Raw genomic sequence first — 22,440 nt, forward strand, 5'->3', positions numbered from 1 at the left:
ACGGATCTCATGGATCCTACAGCCCAGCACCCTGTCTTTTAGAGGGCTAAAGGAAGGACATCAGAAGAGCCAGCTGGATCAGGCTAATGGCCCATCTTGTCCAGCATCCTGTTCTCACATTGAACAACTAGGTGCCTGTGGGAAACCAGCAAGCAGGATTCGAGCACAAGAACAATCTCTCTTCCCGTGGTTTCCAGCAACTGGCCTTCAGAAGCATTGTTGCCTCCAACTGTAGACACAGAGTCCATAGGTGTCTCCTCCATGAATTTGCCTCATCTTTTAAAGCTTAACACGAGATGAGCGCCGCAACCCCAGAGTTGGACACGACTGGACCTAATGGTCAGGGGTCCCTTTACCTTTACCTTTTAAAGCTATTCAATGGATCCTGGAGAGAGACGCCCGGTTAGACATCACAAAAATACAGAACCCAGGGTCCTTCCACTGGTTTCCCCAACTGAAAACAGTCAAAACCTGCGCCAATTATTTGGCGAATATCACTGATGCCACCCTTTGGAGAGCTTTCACCATGGCCCGTTTTCAAACTATTCTTACGGCCTATCTGTCAGGCAGATTTGCAAAAATCCCGGTAGAGCACAGTATATGTCCTTGTCATATGAGAACCAAAGAGACCAAAGTCAACTCTGAGGACCAAGTAAAGTTTTTGCTGGTGGACGCTGACCCATGGATTTCCCACGTGGTAGCGGTCTTTGTGGTGAAGGCTATGAAAACTAGGGTATGGTTCCTGGATGAAGTGGTGAGGTCCCTCCCATTGCTCTCCTAACCTGTTGTTGTATCTTCTTTCCTGAATGGTGGGGTTTTTTGGGTAGTCTCCTTTGCTGGGACAACGCGGCATGAATGTTAACTTATTTTAATAATTTTATTGTTTATCTTTTTAATAATGTTTTATGGTATTTTGTGTAAAGGCATGGACCTCACAAATTTAATAAACTTGTATCAGTTTTAAAGCTATTCAAGTTGGAAGCCACCCCTGCCTCCTGTGGGTGTGAGTTCCACAGTTTAGGGACTGCATGAAGACGTACTGCCTTCCATCTGCCTTGAATTTTCCAACCTTCAGCTCCATTGGGTGTCCACGAGTTCTACTGCTGAGCGAGAGGGAGAAATGCTTTTCTCTGTGTGCATATGGCACAGTGATCTGTGTCTTCAGCTTCTGCCCCGTTCTTGGTGAGACCGCAACCACAGGAAGCTGACATGTGAAAACGCTTTTTAGAAAGAGAGAGAGAGCGAGAGGGTGGTGGAGGAAGGAAAACGGAGCCTTCTTGAGCAGTGCTGAGCGTGCAGCGCACCCACAGAGAGGCCAGGAGTGGGGCCAAGGAGACATTGTGTGTCCCAACCTGCTGCTACCACTCCTCCTCCTTGACCATGGAAGAGACAGTGGTGAAGAAAGGCTTACTCTACCTGCTCCAGCACCAGACCTTTGGGAAGGTAAGACTGGCTACTCCTCGCTGAATGTTGGAACAAGGTATTTGCCAAGATCTCTTTGATACTTAAACAAATTATTGTTCCATCTTTGCACCTGGCTCTTTTGAACCTGTCTATGGAAACCGAACAGGATTTGAAAAGCAAAGAGCTGATTTCTCATCTCCCTTAACAGCAGCTCAGGGCTGAATTGCCAAACTCTATAAGGCCTTCCAGTAGCACCTTAGAGACCAACTAAGTTTGTTATTGGTATGAGCTTTCGTGTGCATGCACACTTCTTCAGATAGAAACTTAGTTGGTCTCTAGGGTGCTACTGGAAGGAATTTGTTTTATTTTGTTTCGACTACAGCAGACCAACACGGCTACCTACCTGTATCTATAAGGACTTTCATCTTAAGAATTTGGATTGCTGGTGTTCATTGGTTTGGCAAATTGCACTTCTTGAATAGATACATCATAAACTAAATGTATCTAAAGGGCAGAGTGTGAATGACCAGCTGTTTTTCTGTTAGAATCTACAAGCCTGTTACTCTTACCAGAATATATACCTTTATTTGACTGTAACTCATGAGTAGGATTTATTCCTAGTATTGAAACTTCTGGCCAGAGTTCTTGGTGTGTATGTGTGTGTGTGTTTTTTTGGTATATTAATAACAAGAACTCCAATTTATCTAAGGTTTTCCATAATAGGCACCTGTTCATTCACCATGAGAACAGAATGCTGGACTAGATGGGCTATTGGCCTGAACCAGCACGCTCTTCATTTGTTCTTAGAGTATGAACACAGCCTCGGTCAGGGGTCGGCAACCTAAGGCCCATGGGCCACAAGCGGCCCATGGGGGTCGTTTAACTGGCCCATGGACCCCCACTGCCCTCTCGGTCAGTTTCCGTGCTAAACCGGCGCGGAGCACAGCAGGGACCGCCTTCCGTGACGCTGGCCGGTTTCCCATTGGCTGCAGAAAGCTCCTGCAGCCAATGGGAAGCTGCACATGCCTCCTCCGCCAGGAAGGAATGCCAGAAATAGCGCATGCACTCCGGCCCACCGCAGCGTCTGCGGGACTGTGAACCGGCCCAAGCCACAGAAGCTTTGCCGACCCCTGGCCTAGTTGAAGAGAAGGCAGGCGGAACCTTACGTTGTCCAGGCGTTGGTAATTTCAAGGCTAGATTACCGTAATGCGTTCTTTGTGGGGCTGCCCTTGGGTCTAGTTCAGAAGCTCCAACTCGTGTACAATGTGGCGGCAAGATTGCTGATGGGAGCTTCTGGTCAAGAACATGAGAACACCTGAGTTTTCTATGAACGTAGTTAGTGCATTTCTAAAACTTTTTGCTTCTGACAGCAGAGCTTACAGGACGGCTCCATGCCGCCTCACCCAGTTGTGGCTGCTGACCAACTTGGACAAAATGTTGACTCTATTTGTTACTGGCTACAATAGTGCATAGCTTGCAAATTTTGGTGTGACAACTTTTGTCCCCTTGCACTTCAACTTTAACTGCCTAGTGTGTGTAAATGCATCTTGTACAATAACTGTGAATAGGTATGTGTCTCCACCACCCCAATGTGTGTTTTTTTTTTTGCACCAATGTGTTTCTAATCTGTACCTCCATTAAACATGTCACTGAATTCCGAGATCTTTATCTTTATTCTGTGAACTGCCCTGAGATTATTCTGTGAACCACCCTGAGGCCTCTGGGTATAGGGCGGTATATACAGTGGCGGAAGAAACCGCTCCGGCACCCGGGGCGGCGCATGTCCGGCACCCTGTATGGATGCCGCACCCTCAGCCACTCTACACCTGGGGGGAGGCAGGGGGCATCTTGTCGCCCCTCCCAGAGTCACTGCAATGAATCCAAATAAGAACTCTGGCCAAAAGTTTTAACCAAAAAACATACGTTTACTCGTAAGTAATTCCAAATGTAATATCAATTCTGTAAAGAATTACAGTCTTAAACATAAAATAGTTTCATATGGAAATTTTCTTTGAAGTCTTCTAGATACAGATGTCAAGGCTTCTCAAATACATGTCAGATGCAAGCCAGGGAGACCAGGACAGGGCCCCGTTTCGGCATGGATGCCTTCTTCAGCTGGCAATATCAAATAATATTAAATAATATTAAATAGCACAGAGTACATCACGTTTCAGAATTTAACATTTTACAAAATCATTATTAAACAACATAAAACGAGTTGTATCAAGGTTTTAAACAGAATTTTAAAGTATCATTCACTAAAGGTCATAATTCAACAACACTAGAAAAATTATTATTACAAGAAGTTTTAAAGTCTCGTGCTTATATATGAACCAAAGTGGCTTTTCATAGTATTTGGTTCCTTACCTTGTTTTTTATGATGGAAGTGTATGAAAAATATATATGGTGTCTGTTTCTTTGATTCCTAAAAGGATATAGTGTCTGTAAATCATAGAAAAAACGACTGTTACGATTCTTCCATTAAATTGTATGCATGTGAAGTACAAGGTTATGTATCGCCTCACCTTAGAAGAAGTTTTGCTGTGTTTTTCTGGCGGTGCTCCGCCCCCTTCCTATATACAGGTGAAACTCGAAAAATTAGAATATCGTGGAAAGGTTCATTTCTTTCAGTAATTCAACTTAAAAGGTGAAACTAATATATGAGATAGACTCATGACATGCAAAGCGAGATATGTGAAGCCTTTATGTGTTATAATTGTGATGATTATGGCGTACAGCTGATGAGAACCCCAAATTAACAATTTCAACTTTGGTGTTTTCATCAGCGGTGCGCCATAATCATCACAATTATAACAAGCAAAGGCTTGACATATCTCGCTTTGCATGTCATGAGTCTATCTCATATATGTCTGATGAAAACAATTGCTTACATAAATGGACTTTTCCACGATATTCTAATTTTTCGAGTTTCACCTGTATATATACATTCAATTCAAACAAACAAACAAACGCTCTTAATTGCTGCAAACTGCTGTGACACACTTTTATGATATAGCAGTATACAAAGGGGTTTTTTATGACTAAAGAAACAAACCTTCGTGTGCATTTTTTTTTCTCCCCCTCAGAAATGGCGGAAGTTCTGGGCTGTCCTGTATAGGGAAAGCGCCTGTGCCCCGGCCCGCCTTGAGCTCCTGGAGTCCGCTGAGAAAGCCAAGAAAGGAGAGAACAGCCGACGCCTCATCAAGCTGGAGGACTGTGTGCAGGTGGCTGAGGCAGGCGGAGAGACCGGCAGCCCCAAGGAGACGGCGGCTTTCTTCCTGGAGACCACTGAGAAATGCTACCTGGTGGCTGCCGAGAGGGCTGAGGCGGAGGCCTGGATCCTGGAGCTGTGCAAGCATGCTTTCACTGTGAGGAAAATGGCGCTCAGTAGTACAGGTCTCATGCAGAGGGCGGTGGGGGAAGCTGCACCTCCTCACCCAGTGTGTGTAGCAGTTTGTTGTTGTTGTTGTTCAGTCGTTCAGTCGTGTCCGACTCTTCGTGACCCCATGGACCAGAGCACGCCAGGCACGCCTATCCTCCACTGCCTCCCGCAGTTTGGCCAAACTCATGTTAGTAGCTTCGAGAACACTGTCCAACCATCTCATCCTCTGTCGTCCCCTTCTCCTTGTGCCCTCCATCTTTCCCAACAACAGGGTCTTTTCCAGGGAGTCTTCTCTTCTCATGAGGTGGCCAAAGTACTGGAGCCTCAACTTCAGGATCTGCCCTTCCAGTGAGCACTCAGGGCTGATTTCTTTGAGAATGGATAGGTTTGATCTTCTTGCAGTCCATGGGACTCTCAAGAGTCTCCTGTAGCAGTTTAGAAACTGCCTTTCTCTGGCCCATGGTCTGTCAGAGGACTGACGAAATGAAAGTCCTTCTTCCCACATAGTTAAACTGTGGAACGCCTTGCCGCAGGAGGCAGTGATGATGACCTGCAAACCAGAGATGGCTTTAACAGAGGACTGGACAAATTCACGGAGGAGGCTATTGTTAAAAGGAAAAAAAACTGCTCCTTTTCCCTTATGGGGTATCCAAGAGCACTATCCATAGAGCCCTATCAGTAGGAGAAAATAACAGAGGCCAACAAGAGTATATTGAGAAGCAAAGCAGCTAATCTTGTTCGTTATTAAACTGTTGCAACAGGGTTCCCACTCACCACACGCAAGAGGGAAGAGAACCCTGAACAATGGTGCCCAAGCCCTTATATAGTTTTGAAATTGCCCATCCTGTAGCCCAAGACCACCCCCCAAAACATCATACATACATCACAGAAGGAGGTGGTCTATGGCAGAAATCCTGTCTGGCAGGATACCTGATAATGGTCACTGATTGCTTTACCTGGGCAGCCTGGCCGTTCTTTTGCAATGGTGAATACTTTAGTTCCTGAGTCCAGGTCACAGGCTTGCCCTGTTCATACACAAATATGCCCTAAGGACAGGATTTGCAAGCAAAAGGACAATGGGAAGGCTTTCCCCATTTGCCTCCCTTACTGCAAAGGAATATTTGAGGTCATTGGGAGAGTCAAAATGGCTTCAGGATTGCTCTCCCATACTATTTCAGAAACGTAGTTCATATATTTATATATGTGTGCATTTAAGAATATTTATTTTATATTTGAGACCTTAGAATTCTTATAACAATATGGATAGCTCCTAGCCACGATGGCCCCATCCAGCAGAGGGCTCTACTCATGGGTGTACCCGGGGGGGCAGCTGCCCCCCCTAGAAGCAAAATAAAAATTAAAAATTAAATGGTTATCCGCAGCCTAAAAGGGGAAAAAAGCTCTCCTCCTGAATAAAAGCTCAACGACTGGTCTTTCTCCCCCTCCCAAAATCTCAATAACAATTGAGCTCTTGCCCTCTTGCCGAGGCACAGTTGGCCACTGTGTGTGTGTTGCGCTGGCTCTTTCCCCCTCCCTCCTGCCGACAAAGAGCTGGCGTGCCTATCAGAGACCGGATCCTAGCTTGCACCCTGCTTGGTCAAGTGGGGATGCAGGCTGAGACTTGGGCAGTGTCAGGGGGGCAAATCCCGAGGGCTGACCATGGTCTTATCCTGGGTTCTCATCTTTCCTCGTCTGCCTGCTTTTTGTATCCACGCTACACCGTGCTGGCAAGAGAGGAACAGTTTCTGAATTTGCCGGGATTCATCGTTGCAAGGGAGCTTGGGAAATTGACTATGACAGACCAACACGGCTACCCACCTGTAACAAGATAGGGCAGTTACAGGTAGGGCAATGAGCAAAAGACATCATCAGATATTTTGACAGACAGGAGACAAGCCACTCTCTCAAATTTCTGTTGCAGACTGCCTCTTTCTGTGACCCGCTTATGATGCTTTTGGGTGGTCCTTGGCTAAGGGGCTGGGAAATTTCCGAAGCCTTTAAAAGTTCTTTCACACCTTTGTTCAGGGTCCTCGCCTCCTACCTAAGGCAGGGAGGATGCAGGTACTTTTGTTGCAACAGGAAAATAAAGACCTGCCTTGCTTTCATAGGATCCTGATGCTTCTCTGGCCGATAAGGAACTTGTGGGTCTCTTGAGTCCCTTAATGGGGAGCTGGGCTGTAGAAGCCACCCCCCCCGCTGTTTTCTGGTAACAATATGTTCTGTTTGGGTTTTAGAGAAGCACAGAAGACTGGAAAGTGATGCTGGAGAAGGAACTCCTGAAGGGCAAGGCCACGTCTCCCCCTGCTCTCTCCATGGCAGAGAATTCCCTGTACAGCACCACCTGCAAAGGTAGGAGAGGGGAGCAAGAGACCCCAAGTTGGGCAGGGATCAAAGAGGAAGGCGCTGCCAACATTGAGAGATGGGGCTTGCAAACTGAGAGCAGATTTATGTTTAGATGAGATTCCTGCAATGCAGGAGGTTGGACTACATGGCCCTTGTGTGTGGGTGGGGGGGGGTCCCTTCCACTTTTACAGTTCTATGATTCTGTGTCCGGGGGGGGGGGGAGATCGAAAGGACCAGCTCTCCATCTCCAGCCGCCCGACACCAGGGGGGTTCTTAGCCCCTTGGCTGCCGGGGGCGGGAAGCCAAGAGGCACCCCTGGGGGCAGGGCATTGCGGTGTGTGCATGCGTGCGTCATGAGACTCCCGAAGCCGTGGCCCCCTTCGTGCCACGGCTGCTCGTGCCTGCGTGAGCAGCCGCTGCACGAAGGGGTGCTGGGCGGCGGATTCGGGAGTCTTTGTGGGATGCAAAGACTCCCGAATCCGCCGCCCGGGCTCCCTTGATGGAGCGCAAGTCGGGGCAGGGAGAGGGACAGGCCAGCGAGGAGGGGTGTCCCTCCTCGCTGGCCCGCCCCTCTCCATGCCCCGGCTCCGCAAGACAGCCAGCAGTGGAGCTCGGCAAAGAGGCAAGGGGATGGCACCCCACCTCGTTGGCCCGCCCCTTGCCTCCATGCCGAGCTCCGCCGCTGGAAGGGGAGGGGCTATTTTCAGCGCTGCCGGGGCGGAGCCACAGGGGTGGCCAGCAAGGGGGGGCCTAAAAAGAAAAAAAAGTAATTCTTTTAAAAAAAAGTTTAAAAAAAGCTCAAAGGGCGGGGCCGCCCCCGATGTGTCACCCCCAGCAGGGGCGCTGCACGGGGCCCCCCTCCCCCTCCACCCCTCCCTTGCTATGCCCCTGCCCAACACTACTCTTAGAGCTCCAGCACTCTCCTTGGGGCTCTGTGCTCAATGGTGGGGACTAGGCATGCATGCAGCATGTACCACAGTGGACCTTGTCTTCCAAGAACAGGCATGCAAAGTGTTCACTCTGGCCGAGGCGGCGTCATGGAAAATCTGCCTCCGCCGTAGCTCTCGCTTGCCCTCTTCCTGACTGTGGTTTTGTGGGCCGTGCAGGGCTCACTCCGATACGGCTGCCTGATGCTCCCCAGGCACTTATCGTCTCTTCCCCATTTCCTGCCCTCCCTCCCTCCCACCACTTGTCCTTGTTATAAGAATTTAAGGTCTCAAATATATAAATTAAATGTACAAGGCAAACACGTACATAAATACAAAAATATCTTTTTCCTTTAAGACTAATTGCAGCCATAAACAGTCATCAACAGTTACAGGTGGGTAGCCGTGTTGGTCTGCCATAGTCGAAAAAAAAATAAAAAATTATTTCCAGTAGCACCTTAGAGACCAACTGAGTTTGTTCTTGGTATGAGCTTTCGTGTGCATGCACACTTCTTCAGATATCAGCTGATCACCCATTCCCACCACCCTCTGAGTAATACCCCTCCCCACTCCCTCACTATATTTAAGGATCTGGTGACTTCTGTTTCAGTGTATCTGAAGAAGTGTGCATGCACACGAAAGCTCATACCAAGAACAAACTCAGTTGGTCTCTAAGGTGCTACTGGAAGGATTATTTGTTTGTTTGTTTGTTTTGGATTTAACTGTTAGGGGTCCTTTACCTTTACCATTTTAATAACAAAAGAGTGGCCAATACCCATATAATGCAGTCAGGTAATCTGCCAGACAGGAGATAAACAACACACTCAGAATTCTGTTTTAGACCACCCCCTGTGATGTATGTATGATGTATTGGGGAAGGTGGTCCTGGGCTACACCCCTTCTGTGATGTATGTATGATGTTTCTGGGGGTGGTCTGGAGTTTGAGGGTGGGCAATTCCAAAAGTCTATAAAGGGCGGGCACAAATTTGCTCTGGGTCCTCCTCCTCTCTCCTGTGTGTGGGGGGAGCACCCGGTTGCAACAGCTTTAATAAAGATCAGGCTTACTAGCTGCTTTGCTTCTCAATATTCTCTGTTTGGCCTCTGTTATTTTCTCCTACTGATGGAGAACCTACAAAGGACTCTATAAGGGCTCTTGGGTACCCCATAAGGGAATAAGGGCAGATTTTGTTTACAACACCTTCAGTGTCCTTGGGGGGAACCTGCACCCGAGAAAGCGGGCTGGGGGCAGGACATTGGAAAGAAGCCTGTGATGACACGGATTGCCGTTTTATTTCATTAAATTTGCAAAGAGAATAAAGCAACAAACAAACAAACAAATCCCTCTTTAAAACATTCAGAAGATAAACTCAGCAGTAAACTAAAACATACAGCAGAATTCTACATGCCTGGGCAGGCTTCTCTAAGCAAAAATGTTTTTGTTGTTGTTGTTGTTCAGTCATTCAGTCGTGTCCGACTCTTCGTGACCCCATGGACCAGAGCACGCCAGGCACGCCTATCCTTCACTGCCTCTCGCAGTTTGGCCAAACTCATGTTAGTTGCTTCGAGAACACTGTCCAACCATCTCATCCTCTGTCGTCCCCTTCTCCTTGTGCCCTCCATCTTTCCCAACATCAGGGTCTTTTCTAGGGAGTCTTCTCATGAGGTGACCAAAGTACTGGAGCCTCAACTTCAGGATCTGTCCTTCTAGTGAGCATTCAGGGCTGATTTCTTTAAGAATGGATAGGTTTGATCTTCTTGCAGTCCATGGGACTCTCAAGAGTCTCCTCCAGCACCAGAATTCAAAAGCATCAATTCTTCGGTGATCAGTCTTCTTTATGGTCCAGCTCTCACTTCCGTACATTACTACTGGGAAAACCATAGCTTTAACTATACGGACCTTTGTCGGCAAGGTGATGTCTTTGCTTTTTAAGATGCTGTCTAAGTTTGTCATTGCTTTTCTCCCAAGAAGCAGCCATAGCAGTTGCCAAAAGGAGCACAGACTAGGCACCCGCCCCATGTCAATAGGCAGGGAGTTCCAAAGTGTGGGTGCTGCTGCCACAGGAAAAGAATGGGGGCCACTTGCCACGATGGCTATGCCTACCTCCCTTGTCCGAGGCAGTAGTGTTTCTGAGTACCAGTTGCTGGAAACTGCAGGGGGCCGGGGGGGCGGGGCGGAGAGGGCTCTTGCCCTCAGCTCCTACTTGCATGTGTCCCATTAGGGCATCTGGTTGGCCAAACAGGATGCTGGACTAGATGGGCCATTGGCCTGATACCGCAGCCAGGATCTCCTTAGGTTCTTACGTTTCCTTCCAGCCGCTGAGAGGCAGTTTCCCGTGGCCGTGAGGGCAACAGAGGCCTCTGAGCGCTGTCAGATCTGGGGCATCTTCCTTCTCTGTGCCAAAGCGGATGCCTTGGAGCTGCGTGACACGCAAGCGGGGGAAGTGATCTACACCTGGCCGTACAAGTTCCTGCGGAGATTCGGCCATGACAAGGTAATGGCTGTGGGGTGTTTGTCTCCGGCACAGCACATTTCAGGTGTGCAATGCCAGACAGTTGCTGTTCCTAAGCAGACCTGGTGGTGTGGATAGGAAGTCGCCAATGGTCTGCTGCTGCCTCCTTTTCACTGACCACACCTTCCAGATGTGCCTCCTGTCCAGATGTGTTTCCACTGCCTGTGTCCTCGCTGCCCCTTCCTGGCTGTTTTTTTTTGGAGGGGAGGGTTGTCCTGCTCACCTGCTTTTCCACTGACAGTGTGCACCTGCCTCGGGCGGCAGTAGGAGATGCTACGCCCCTGGGTAAAGGGAGGAGGCAGCTGAGATGGGAGTCAAGCCTGGGAAATGAGTGGTAGTGGGGAAATCATGATTTTGCAGAGCCATTTCCTGTCTTTGGTAGAAGTTTTGTGTGAGCTGGGTGGGGCTTTCTGGCCCCCCTCCACTCTGTCCCCTGCAGAATGCCCAGAGTCCTTCTCTTCCCAAATCTCAGGGAAGGAACCATGCAGAGGAAGTGAGTCTTGCCTTGCAGGGGTTTGGATTAGATGACCCGTTGGATCCCTTCCAGCTCTACAATTCTACAGTTCTATGGGGACGCGGGTGGTGGCGCTGTGGTCTGAACCACTGAGCCTAGGGCTTGCCGATCAAAAGGTCGGCGGTTCGAATCCCCGCGATGGGGTGAGCTCCCGTTGCTCGGTCCCTGCTCCTGCCAACCTAGCAGTTCGAAAGCACGTCAAAGTGCAAGTAGATAAATAGGAACCGCTCCAGCGGGAAGGTAAACGGCATTTCCGTGCGCTACTCTGGTTCGCCAGAAGCGGTTTAGTCATGCTGGCCACATGACCCGGAAGCTGTACGCCGGCTCCCTCGGCCAGTAAAGCGAGATGAGCTCTGCAACCCCAGAGTTGGACACAACTGGACCTAACGGTCAGGGGTACCTTTACCTTTACCTTTATGTTTCAGTTCTCTAGGGTGATGTCTTGGGGCTGAACCAGATGTGAAGATGGAGGGCTGTGATGGGAACTCCCACCTCACAGTTTCCTGGTCCTACCTAATAACTGCCAACCAACCTTGGGGGTCCTAAGTCTCACCTAGCAGAGAGGAGCATTTTAAGTCCCACGGGAGGCAGTGAGGGCCACCAACTTAGATAGCTTTTAAAGAGGATTGGATAAGTTCATGGAGGAGAGGGCTATTGATGGCTACCAGCCATGGGTGGCTCTTTTCTGCCTCCACAATTGGAGGCAGAAATGCTGATGAATACTAGTTGCCAGAAACCACAGGACGGGGAGAGTGGTCTTGTGCTCAAATCCTGCTTGAAGGTTTCCCAGTAGAGGCATCTGGTTGGCCACCGCGAGAACGGGATGCTGGACTAGATGGGTCCCTGGCCTGATCCAGCAGGCCCTTCCTATGTCCTTAGAAGATGGAGAATTGTTATGGGAGCTCCCAGCCTCCTGGTCCCATTCACTCTCTGCTCACCTTGATGGGCCTAGGTCTCACCTGACTTTGCCCAGCAGAGAGGAGCATTTCAAGCTGCTGGTCCACTTGTCCCTCCCTACAGACTGACCCCAGGAGACCTTGTGTTTCTTCTCCTAGGCCATCTTCTCATTTGAAGCTGGGCGGAGGTGTGCCTCTGGCGAAGGCAGCTTTGAATTTGCCACCAAGCAGGGCAGCGAGATCATCCAGGTCATTGAAGCTGCCATCAATGCTCAGAGGAACTCCACCAGTGCATCTTCAGGCGCCGCCCTTCTTGCCGGGGCCGCCAGTCCAGCCAAGCCTGACGACGGTTCCCAGGGGGGGGAAGCCACAGTGCTGGTGGAAGGGCAGTCGTTCCGTGCTGCAGGCACCAAATCCCTCTCCTTCGAGTCCACTTGGCAAGGAAGGCCAGCGAAGGGCAGGTTAGTCAAGCCCACAGCCAGCTGCCCCCTCTCCAGCACCAACTGCCCCTACACGGAGGGGTCTGATGCCCATCCCAGGCGAGAACCCCAGCAGGGATCAATGTCTGAGTACGCAGAGCCATTTGACGCCATCTCCAAGTCGCCGGGAAGCTCAGGTGGCAGCTGTTTCCCCCTGCCTAGCACCGAGGAGCCACCGGGGGCAGCGGGCTTGCATGCCAGGACCAGAGGGTTGGGCTTGTCACCTGCCTCTCTGGGGCTGCACCACATCTATGATGACCCAGAAGGTCTGGCCCACCTGGTGTACGACGAGCCCCAGGAGTTCACAGGGGACGCCTGGAAGGTGCAGGCCACTCCCGAGGACCCTGTCGGCCACGAATACCCCTACAACCCAAGCTTGGACGACTACTCTGTGCCTAAGATGGTGGCAGCGTATGCCCCCGTGCAAGATCAAAATGGGCTTGGAGAAAGTGCATATGATCAGGTGATCTTGAGCCTCAAGAACAAGAAAAATGCACAGTGAAAGGAGAGGATGGGTGGGTGGAATGAATGAATGAATGAATGAATGAATGAAGGGGGTGGATGGGAAATGAGAGGATCGCTTTGTTTAATTGGTTGGGAGATGAGCCCAGGGTGTAACCTCCCTCCCTGCCCTCCTCTCAAAGCTCAAGTATGTTTATAGAGGAAGTATTCTGGCTATCATTATTGCAAGGGGGAGTAGATTCAACTGAGCAGGAGAGAGCAGGCCTGTTGCAGTTTTGAAGGCTGTGTGCAATGTGATGCATTATGCGCCAGTACGGCTTTCCTACATGAAATACATTAAAGGGTGAAGGCTATAATATACAGGTGAAACTCGAAAAATTAGAATATCGTGGAAAAGTCAATTTATGTAAGCAATTGTTTTCATTAGCTACTGGAGTTTAATATATGAGATAGACTCATGACATGCAAAGTGTGATATGTCAAGCCTTTGTATGTTATAATTGTGATGATTATGGCGTACAGCTGATGAAAACCCCTAAGTTGAAATTGTTAATTTGGGGTTCTTATCAGCTGTACGCCATAATCACCACAATTAACGTATTTTTCGCTCCATAGGGCGCACCGGACCATAGGGTGCACCTCGTTTTTAGAGGAGGAAACAAGAAAAGAAATATTTTTCTGGTTTTCCTCTAAGAGCCCTGTTTTTTTTGAGGATCAGCTAAAAGTTTTGCAGCTTCTTTTGCAAAGGGAAAAGCCCTGTTTTTTTTGAGGGTCAGCTAAAAGTTTTGCAGCTTTTTTGTAAAGGGAAAAGCCCTGGTTTTTTCAGGATCAGCTAAAAGTTTTGCAGGGTTTTTTTTTTGCAAAGGGGGAAAAGCAAAGCTCTTTTTGCAAAGGGGGAAAAGCAAAGAGGAAAAGCCCCGTTTTTATGGGGTTCAACTCACATTTCTGCAGCTTCTAAAGGAAAGGGAGCCTTTTCTACAGTTTCCAGACACTTGTTGCTGGGGAAACAAACAACCTCCCTCTGCAGCACATTCAACAATGGAGACCTGGGCAAGGGGGCGGGGCTGAAAGGGAGCCGGGGACTCTTATCTCTCTCCCAATCTCTTGCTGCTCAGCTGCTGAGCGGGGTCCTTTCAACACCCCCTTTTCTCTTTGTAAAATAAAAAGCATGGTCCTCTTTTGGCCCCTGGGCGATTCAGCTCCAGGGACCACCATTCGCTCCATAAGATGCACAGATATTTCCCCTTACTTTTCAGGAGGAAAAAAGTGCATCTTATGGAGCAAAAAATACGGTATGACAAATAAAGGCTTGACATATCTCACTTTGCATGTCATGTGTCTATCTCATATATTAGTTTCACCTTTTAAGTTGAATTACTGAAAAAAACGAACCTTTCCACGATATTCTAATTTTTCGAGTTTCACCTGTATAGCTGCTCTGCAAACATGCATAAGGTGTTTTTCATTCTGCAGGCCCTTCCTTGGCCGCGCTTGCCTTCCACTTGTGGCCTCGGTCTCTCTTCCAGTCTTCTGAGCTTCTCCCACTCTGATGGCTTAGCCTGTAGCTCTTCCTCTTTCTCCCCCTTTGGAGTGGTGTTTCCGGGGATCTCTGTGGGGTTCCTAACTCTTGAAAGAGACTGCTGAAAAGAGCAGAGAAAGCTAAAACTCTATTAAACACCTACAAGAAGTCTTGAAGTAAGCAGGTATGTCTTCACTTGTTGCTGAAAGGACAGCCACGTTGGCATTCCCCAAACAGGGGCTGCCACAAAAAAGGCTCCGTCCCATGTCAACAATCATCCTGTAACAGTCAAATTCAAAGAGAAGCCCCTTGTGTTGGTTCAGAAATTTGGGTCCCAAACCACCTGGAGCTTTAAAGAGGATCTTGTGGAGAACAACTAATGAAGAAGTAAGTGGGACTCAAATTAGGCTAAGGTTACCAGATTTTTTTTCAATGAATCCGGGGACTTTTGTATGGGGACTGGTTTGTAAAACCGGGGACTGTCCCTGGGAAACGGGGACGCCTGGTAACCTTAAATTAGGCACATGAGACCATTTTCTGAAAGCCAACATCCAGCTGTCATTCAGCTCATGTCACTTTGATGGGTCAAGGATATCAGCTGATGAGTGGGGCTCAATTATCTGTTGGCTGCACTCAGTGATTGCCCATCCAGGGGATAAATCCTACTCAGTTTGGCAGGATTCAAAGCAAACTCCTTCCTGATCACAACAGGTTTAAACAGTTGCTAAAACAAAGGTTTCCTTCCTCTGTTTTAGCAGGGCCTGCGAGGTGCTTTGAAGTTCCGACTTTGGGTCTTCAAAGCACCCAATCCCCCGATGTCATCGTTTATTTATTTACGCATTCATAATTCACACATTCATTTTAAAAAAAACAAAATCAAGGCAGTATACATAGATATACAAATCGGCAAAAAGCGCCCATAAAACATAGTTTAAAACATCAATAAGTACTAAATGATTAACGAGAAAATTAATATTGCAAACTCACTACATCTACAGTAGAATGGTTCTTTAAAGCCTCATTTCAAGAGGGAAGGAGGCCCCAAGGGCACCAGGGAGGGGCTCAGCATACACATCCCAGCCACGGAGTATTCTACTGGTGACTCCTGACCTTGGGTAACAACCACTTTGCAAACTTGGGCTCACGTCTGACAGTTTTTGCCACTTCCACTTCCTCTTCCATAAACCTAACAATTCAGGAAATACTTTTCAAGATTATTATTTTATTATTTTATTTTATTTTATTTTATTTTATTTTATTTTATTTTATTTTATGTAAAGTCCTTTCAACAGAAGACTTTACATCCAAAATAAACCAGAATACAAGCAAAAAACATGACTCATGTATTTTCATTTGTACCAAATTCTTCTCAAATTCCCTTGTTTATCTGCTCTTTAATGTTAGTCTTCTTCTTTTAACTCCTTGTTCTTTGCCTCTTAAATCACCCATGTATCCTTAACAATTTTCCAAGTATTGCCCTATGCCTCCCTGCGCCCGATCCATTGCTTCCCTTCACCCATGTGCGATCTTCTCTACATAAGAAGATTCCACCTAATCATTAGGAAGAACTTCCTGACAGTGAGAGCTGTTTGACCGTGGAATTTGCTGCCAAGGAGTGTGGTGGAGTCTCCTTCTTTGGAGGTCTTTAAGCGGAGGCTTGACAGCCATCTGTCAGGAATGCTTTGATGGTGTTTCCTGCTTGGCAGGGGGTTGGACTGGATGGCCCTTGTGGTCTCTTCCAACTCTAGGATTCTATGATTCTAATATTGTTTCTCGTTGTGTTAATTAAAGTTGCATTTATTGTTTCATATATATTATGATATCGTCTTGTATCGTTGCACACTTTAGTTATTGCATATTAAATTTGAGTTCCAACCCCAGTTCTTTCCATGGAAAGTACTTTTCAAGATTACGGCCAGGTGGCTGTCAGGAGCTAGTGGGACTCGAACCCATAGCCTTGGGATATGTGTGCCCCTGGTGGTGAGCTGCAGGTCTGCAGAATGCTGCATTTACCATCCAAGGCAGTGAAGGAGCCTCAGCCTACTGCCTATGGCTCAGCCTTGATAATGGGGCTGAGCACCCCATGTTTTGTCAGCCATTTGTGGAAATAGGACTTAAACATTCAGCACCATTGGACCCAGCAGTGCCGGATTTACGTATAAGCTAAACAGCGCGGGTGGTGCTGTGGTCTAAACCACAGAGCCTAGGGCTTGCCGATCGGAAGGTCGGCAGTTTGAATCCCTGCGACGGGGTGAGCTCCCGTTGTTCAGTCCCAGCTCCTGCCCACCTAGCAGTTTGAAAGCACATCAGGTGCAAGTATATAAATAGGTACCACTCCGGCAGGAAGGTAAACGGCATTTCCGTGCACTGCTCTGGTTCGCCAGAAGCTGTTTAGTCATGCTGGCCACATGACCCAGAAGCTGTCTGTGGACAAATGCCGGTTCCCTCGGCCTATAGAGCGAGATGAGCGCCGCAACCACACAGACGTCTGCGACTGGACCTAATGGTCAGGGGTACCTTTACCTTCACCTTTAAACAATCTATAGCTTAGGGCCCCACTCTCTTGCCCCCCTCCCCAATTCACTATTAATATACTTCTTCTTAATTGTATTTCAGTTCAACAATTACTTTGATAAAATACATATTTTGTTATGTGCAAATGGCTTTAGATACCTATTAGGTCCATAAATTACCATATGGCATATATTCAACACAAAAACAGCGACAATTTGTTGTTGACAAAGGACAGCTGGACATATAAAGGGCCCCATTACCTTCAGTAGCTTTGTTGTTGTTCAGTCGTTCAGTTGTGTCCGACTCTTCGTGACCCCATGGACCAGAGCACGCCAGGCACGCCTATCCTTCACTGCCTCCCGCAGTTTGGCCAAACTCATGTTAGTAGCTTCGAGAACACTGTCCAACCATCTCATCCTCTGCCGTCCCCTTCTCCTTGTGCCCTCCATCTTTCCCAACATCAGGGTCTTTTCCAGGGAGTCTTCTCTTCTCATGAGGTGGCCAAAGTACTGGAGCCTCAACTTCAGGATCTGCCCTTCCAGTGAGCACTCAGGGCCGATTTCTTTAATAGGTTTGATCTTCTTGCAGTCCATGGGACTCTCAAGAGTCTCCTCCAGCACCATAATTCAAAAGCATCAATTCGGTAGCTTAGGGCCTCATCAAACCTAAATCTGGCCCTGGGACCCAGTTGGGAGCTTGTTCATCAAAGGTGTCCCACAAACCTGGAGAGAACTAGTCTCACACCCGCTGATGGTGGCAGGGAATGTTCAATCGCAGCCAAATGAAAACAAAACCAAACAAAAAACTAGGTTGGATAAAATCTGGGAGTCCTAGAACTTGGCAATTTCAGTGCAAATTAAAGGAAGCATATATAAGCATCCGCCCCCAATACAGTGACATATTTCTTGGGGAAATTATCATGGTTCGTTAACTAAGCAGACTCGAGGAAAAATATTTGTGGCAGACCAGAGCAGTTAAAATTATGTTCTTACGTTGTTGGGTATCTTCTGTGCTGCCATTCAAACTGAGCTTCCACAGTGCACAAACTCTGGGATTTGCTTTCACTGGCAGTAGCGATGGCCAACAATTTGGATGGCTTTAAAAGGGGATTGGGCCGTTTCATGGAGAAGCAGAAAGCTTTCGGGGCTCATCTAGGGCTTATCCAAACTGACCCTTTGCCCCACTCTTTCCAGGCAAAGTCCCACAATTTCCAGGTCTCCCCTTTTTCTGTGTGTCCTGCTACCTTCCCTGGGAATATCCACTGCCCACCGCTGAATCAGAATGAATAGCACTCCACAGAAAACCCAATCGCCGTTGGTTCAGATTTGGCAGTAAACTGAGTTTTCCCAGGGAAAGTGGCAGGACCAAAAAGAAAACTGCTCGGACACGGTTGGTGGTAGCCAAATATGCTTGGTGAAGGGGTGTCAAATGGACCAGGGGTTGTCGCGGAACATCCAGAACCAAAATACCTGGAGCCTGAGAGGGTTAAATTTTGGAGTGATATGGATGGAGTGAGTCCCCTCATTTGGGACTTTTTAGTTTAGAGATAAGGCAATGATAATAATAATAATAATAATAATAATAATAATAATAATAATAATAATAATAATAATATTTATTATTTATACCCCACCCATCTGGCTGGGTTTCCCCAGACACTCTGGGCGGCTCCCAATCGAATATTAAAAACACAATACAGCATTAAACATTAAAAACTTCCCTAAACAGGGCTGCCTTCAGATGTCTTTTAAAAGTAAAATAGTTTCTTATTGCCTTGACATTTGATGGGAGGGTATTCCACAGGGCGGGTGCCACTACCAAGAAGGCCCTCTGCCTGGTTCCCTGTAATCTCGCTTCTCGCAGGGAGGAAACTGCCAGGAGGCCCTCAGAGATGGACCTCAGTTTCTGGGCTGAACGATAGGGGTGGAGACGCTCCTTCAGGGATAGTGGGCCGAGGCCATTTAGGGCTTTAAAGGTCAGCACCAACACTTGGAATTGTGCTTGGAAACATACTGGGAGCCAATGCAGGTCTCTCAGGACCGGTGTTATATGGTCTCGGCGGCCACTCCCAGTCACCAGTCTCGGTGCTGCATTCTGGATTAGTTGCACTTTCCGAGTCACCTTCAAAGGGAGCCCCACGTAGAGCGCATTGCAGTAGTCCAAGCGGGAGATAACCAGAGCATGCACCACTCTGGCAGAAAGAAGTGACATGATAGATTAAAAAAAAAAATCATGTATGACATGGAGAAAGTGAAGAGATTCCCCCCCCCTCTCTTCCTCTCACATAACACTAGAACTGGACATCCATTGAAGCTGAATGCTGGAAGATTCAGGGCAGGGAAAAGGAAGTGTTTATTTGTGCAGCACAGAGTTAATGGAACCCGCTGCCAAAGGTGGCAGTGATGGTCACTAACTGAGATGACTTTTAAAGGGGATTGGACAAATTCACGCAGAGGAGAAGGCTACCGATGACCACTAGGCATGATGGCTATGCTCTACCTTCACGGTTGGAGGCAGAAGTGATTCTGAATGTCCTTCTGCTGGAAACCACTGAAGGAGAGCAGAGTGCCCTTGTGCAACTGGCTGGAACAGGCCCTTGGCTTGTTCCAGCAGAATCTACTTATGTTCTTATGTCAAGATTCAACTGAATGTAATAATATTAAAGATTAAAAGAGAAAAACAAAACAGGGTCTCGTTCTGTTTCCCCTCTGCCTTGGCACTGGTTGGCCATTGTATTTATTTATTTATTTATTTATTTATTTATTTTCTCAGAAATGATGTAGAAATCCTTGATTATTCATACAATGAATGTGTAAAGATGAAATATAACATGTAAATTGTATTGACTTTTGTACTTGTCTGTTCAGACATTATTTAGAAATTTTGATACCTTTTGTATTGAATGTTTAAATACTAATAAAGTTTGGCTTCTACCACCAGTGAATGTATGAAAATACAGTAAACCCTGGGAAAGAATTTACTGAAGAAGCCCGAAACTGTCCATGGGCGAAACAGGGGACAAACGGCGGCACCCTGTCTAACATTTGTGCGTAACATCTTCGATATTTCATCTGACTGGACTTATCTTCGTCAATATCCACAGGAGCCTGGCTAAAGGAACTTTAAAGACTGAAATTTTCCTGTTGCATTAACTTGAATGAGTTTTCTGTTTGTGGCTTCTTTATTAGATTTTTCACATTGTCCTCTCGATTTTTGGATTACTAATATAGGATTCGGAACGTGGAATGGTTTGGTAGATTTATGCGCGCCGTTTATGTGCTGCTTACTGTATACTGGTCTACTACGAGTATTGGCAGCATAGGTTTATCTTTTCAACAACTGGTTGGCCATTGGCAAATGTAAGTGCCACATATCCCAGCCCCAAGTGACCTCTGAGCAGGCAGGCAGGCAGGTCTGCTCCATCGCCAGTTTCAGCTGAGAAAGGTGTGTGCCGGGAGGCTGGTGGAGTGCAGCAGTCCTGCCACGGGAGGGCAGCATTGCCCCACTGCCAGCTCAGAAGCTGCTCCTGAACGAAGCGCTCGCCCAAGCAGGAATCTTTGATCCTAGGAGCCGAGCAAGAAAGAGGAGCCCCAGAGCATCCTGGAAAGCTGGGCCGTCCATGTCGGATTCCCCTGCCTCGGGCACTGCCAGAGGAGGCTGTGCCCACCCAGCTGGGACTGAGCTGAGTTCCTGGGTGTGATCTGACCAGAGAGAAGGGGCAAGCTAGAGTTAACTCCCATCAGGGGGGCACCCAGAGTGGCCCAGGAAGAGCTGCCCTGTCTTATAGTGCCCGCCCTCGAGTTATGCCACCCTGTACTCTTTTAAGAATGGAAGAACATGAGCCTGATGAATCGGGCCAATGGGCACCATCCAGCATCCTATTTTAACAGTGGCCAACCAGAGGCCTCAGTGGCTTCTCCTCTGGCTCCTCCGATGTCCTGACACCATGCACATGATGTTGGCATGCACAGTGCAGCGTCGACCCCTTCATTCTCCTCCAGGAACCGCCGCCTCTGGGAAGAAGGCACTGGCCTGGGAACCCCCTAGGGAACCCCCACGGGAAGAAGGCTTTGAGCCAAGGGATTGGTGGTCGGACAACAATGAGAGGTCAGAGGGAGAAGAAGGAGCAGACTGGGAGGAGGAGGAGGAAAAAGAAGAGGTAACAGGGTTTAGTGAACAGGAAGAGGCAGCGGCAGAGCACAGTTCAGACTCCCAGGTGGAAGTTGGGGCTGGAGAGGAGGTGGGGACAGGCTGCTGAAGAATCCAGGGAGTCTCCCCACCCTGTTGCGACCAGCTCCCCTCCCCTCCTTTCTCCTGGAACGCACAGAGAAATGAAATGGGCACAGCAGAGGGTGGTTGCATGCAGACGCAGCCTCAGACTGCGTGGGAAAGACCCTGGAGAGGAGGAGTCCTAGTAGACACCGGGAAGGGGTGTGTGTGACAACCTTTGGTCCTTGCATCTGCTTCATTGGGGCGAGACCTCCTAGAAAGAATTGCTGACCTCACTAGGCCTGAGCTGTGGTTGACTTCCTTGAATGAAGAGTTACCTTCACTGGGTGATTCATTGTTTTGTGCTGACCTGCGTACCTGTCTCCATCTCTGACGGGCAGGCAGCTGGCTGAGGGTTGCCTGTGGCTAGTGGGCCAGCGCCCCATTCACCCCAAAGGACCAGCTGCCCCTGACCAGTGCTGTCAAGTATCCCGTTTTCCCCGGGATTCTCCCTTATTTCAAGCAGTTTCCCGCTGCTCTCCCTTATTTTTTATTTCCCTTAAATTTCCCGTTTTTAATGGAAGCAGCTTCTCCCCTGCTGGCCAGGGACTGGGTGGGAAGACCTCGCCTACTTGGAGAGAAAAGCCTCAGCCCTCAAAGCAAGTGGGAGCCGTTTCCCGTGCTTACAGGGGGGTGTATTCCTCCACCTGCATCAGCCCCTATCCGTTGCCGTCGAGCCCCTCAGCCGGTCAATAGGGTTAGCTGGCGGGCGGAGCCTGGCTGCCTTTGAGCAGCTGCTGCTTCCTGTCCTGTTTTGATGGGATCAGACAAGAAGACGATGGGGCTCCATTGCGCGGAGCACATGGCTGCCCTCCTCTTTGCTGGCTGCCCTCCTCTTTGCTCCGCTCCGAGCCCGAGGCCGCTTGGAGTTTACATTGCAGCTCCGCCCACTTTTGCTTCTGGCTCCACCCACCACTGACATGTGACTGTCCCCGGGATAGGCGAGACTGCTGATCCCTTATTTTCAAATCCGAAACTTGACAGCTATGCCCCTGACCTCTGGCAAGCCCAGACCAGAGCGCTGCTTGGCATTTTGACCCCAGGAGGGCCTGTCCTGGGGGAGAACCTCTCAAGGGCCAAGGCCTTGGCGATGGCTCGTGTAGGGGGCCGAGCGACTCTTTTGAAAGTCACCGTCCCCCCCCCAAGGGGCCTCTTCTGGAAAGCATGTCAAGAGACCAGAGTTTCGACTGCCTCAGCCCGTTTTTAAAAACCACTTTCCAGC

At 48.5% G+C, this 22,440-nt stretch overlaps 1 protein-coding gene across 1 annotated transcript; it reads left to right on the forward strand.

The window, feature by feature from the left end:
• The first annotated feature begins 1,363 nt into the window (after nucleotides 1-1,363).
• On the forward strand, nucleotides 1,364-13,052 carry DOK2 (docking protein 2). Its single transcript, XM_033156801.1, has 6 exons — nucleotides 1,364-1,443; nucleotides 4,491-4,772; nucleotides 7,021-7,135; nucleotides 10,369-10,574; nucleotides 11,005-11,058; nucleotides 12,135-13,052. Exons 1-6 carry the CDS (start codon nucleotides 1,381-1,383, stop codon nucleotides 12,954-12,956), a joined length of 1,542 nt encoding a protein of 513 aa, XP_033012692.1. The 5' UTR covers nucleotides 1,364-1,380; the 3' UTR covers nucleotides 12,957-13,052.
• Nucleotides 13,053-22,440: the final 9,388 nt, after the last annotated feature.

Source organism: Lacerta agilis, chromosome 8 (genome assembly GCF_009819535.1).
Source record: "Lacerta agilis isolate rLacAgi1 chromosome 8, rLacAgi1.pri, whole genome shotgun sequence".
NCBI classification, from domain to species: domain Eukaryota; kingdom Metazoa; phylum Chordata; class Lepidosauria; order Squamata; family Lacertidae; genus Lacerta; species Lacerta agilis.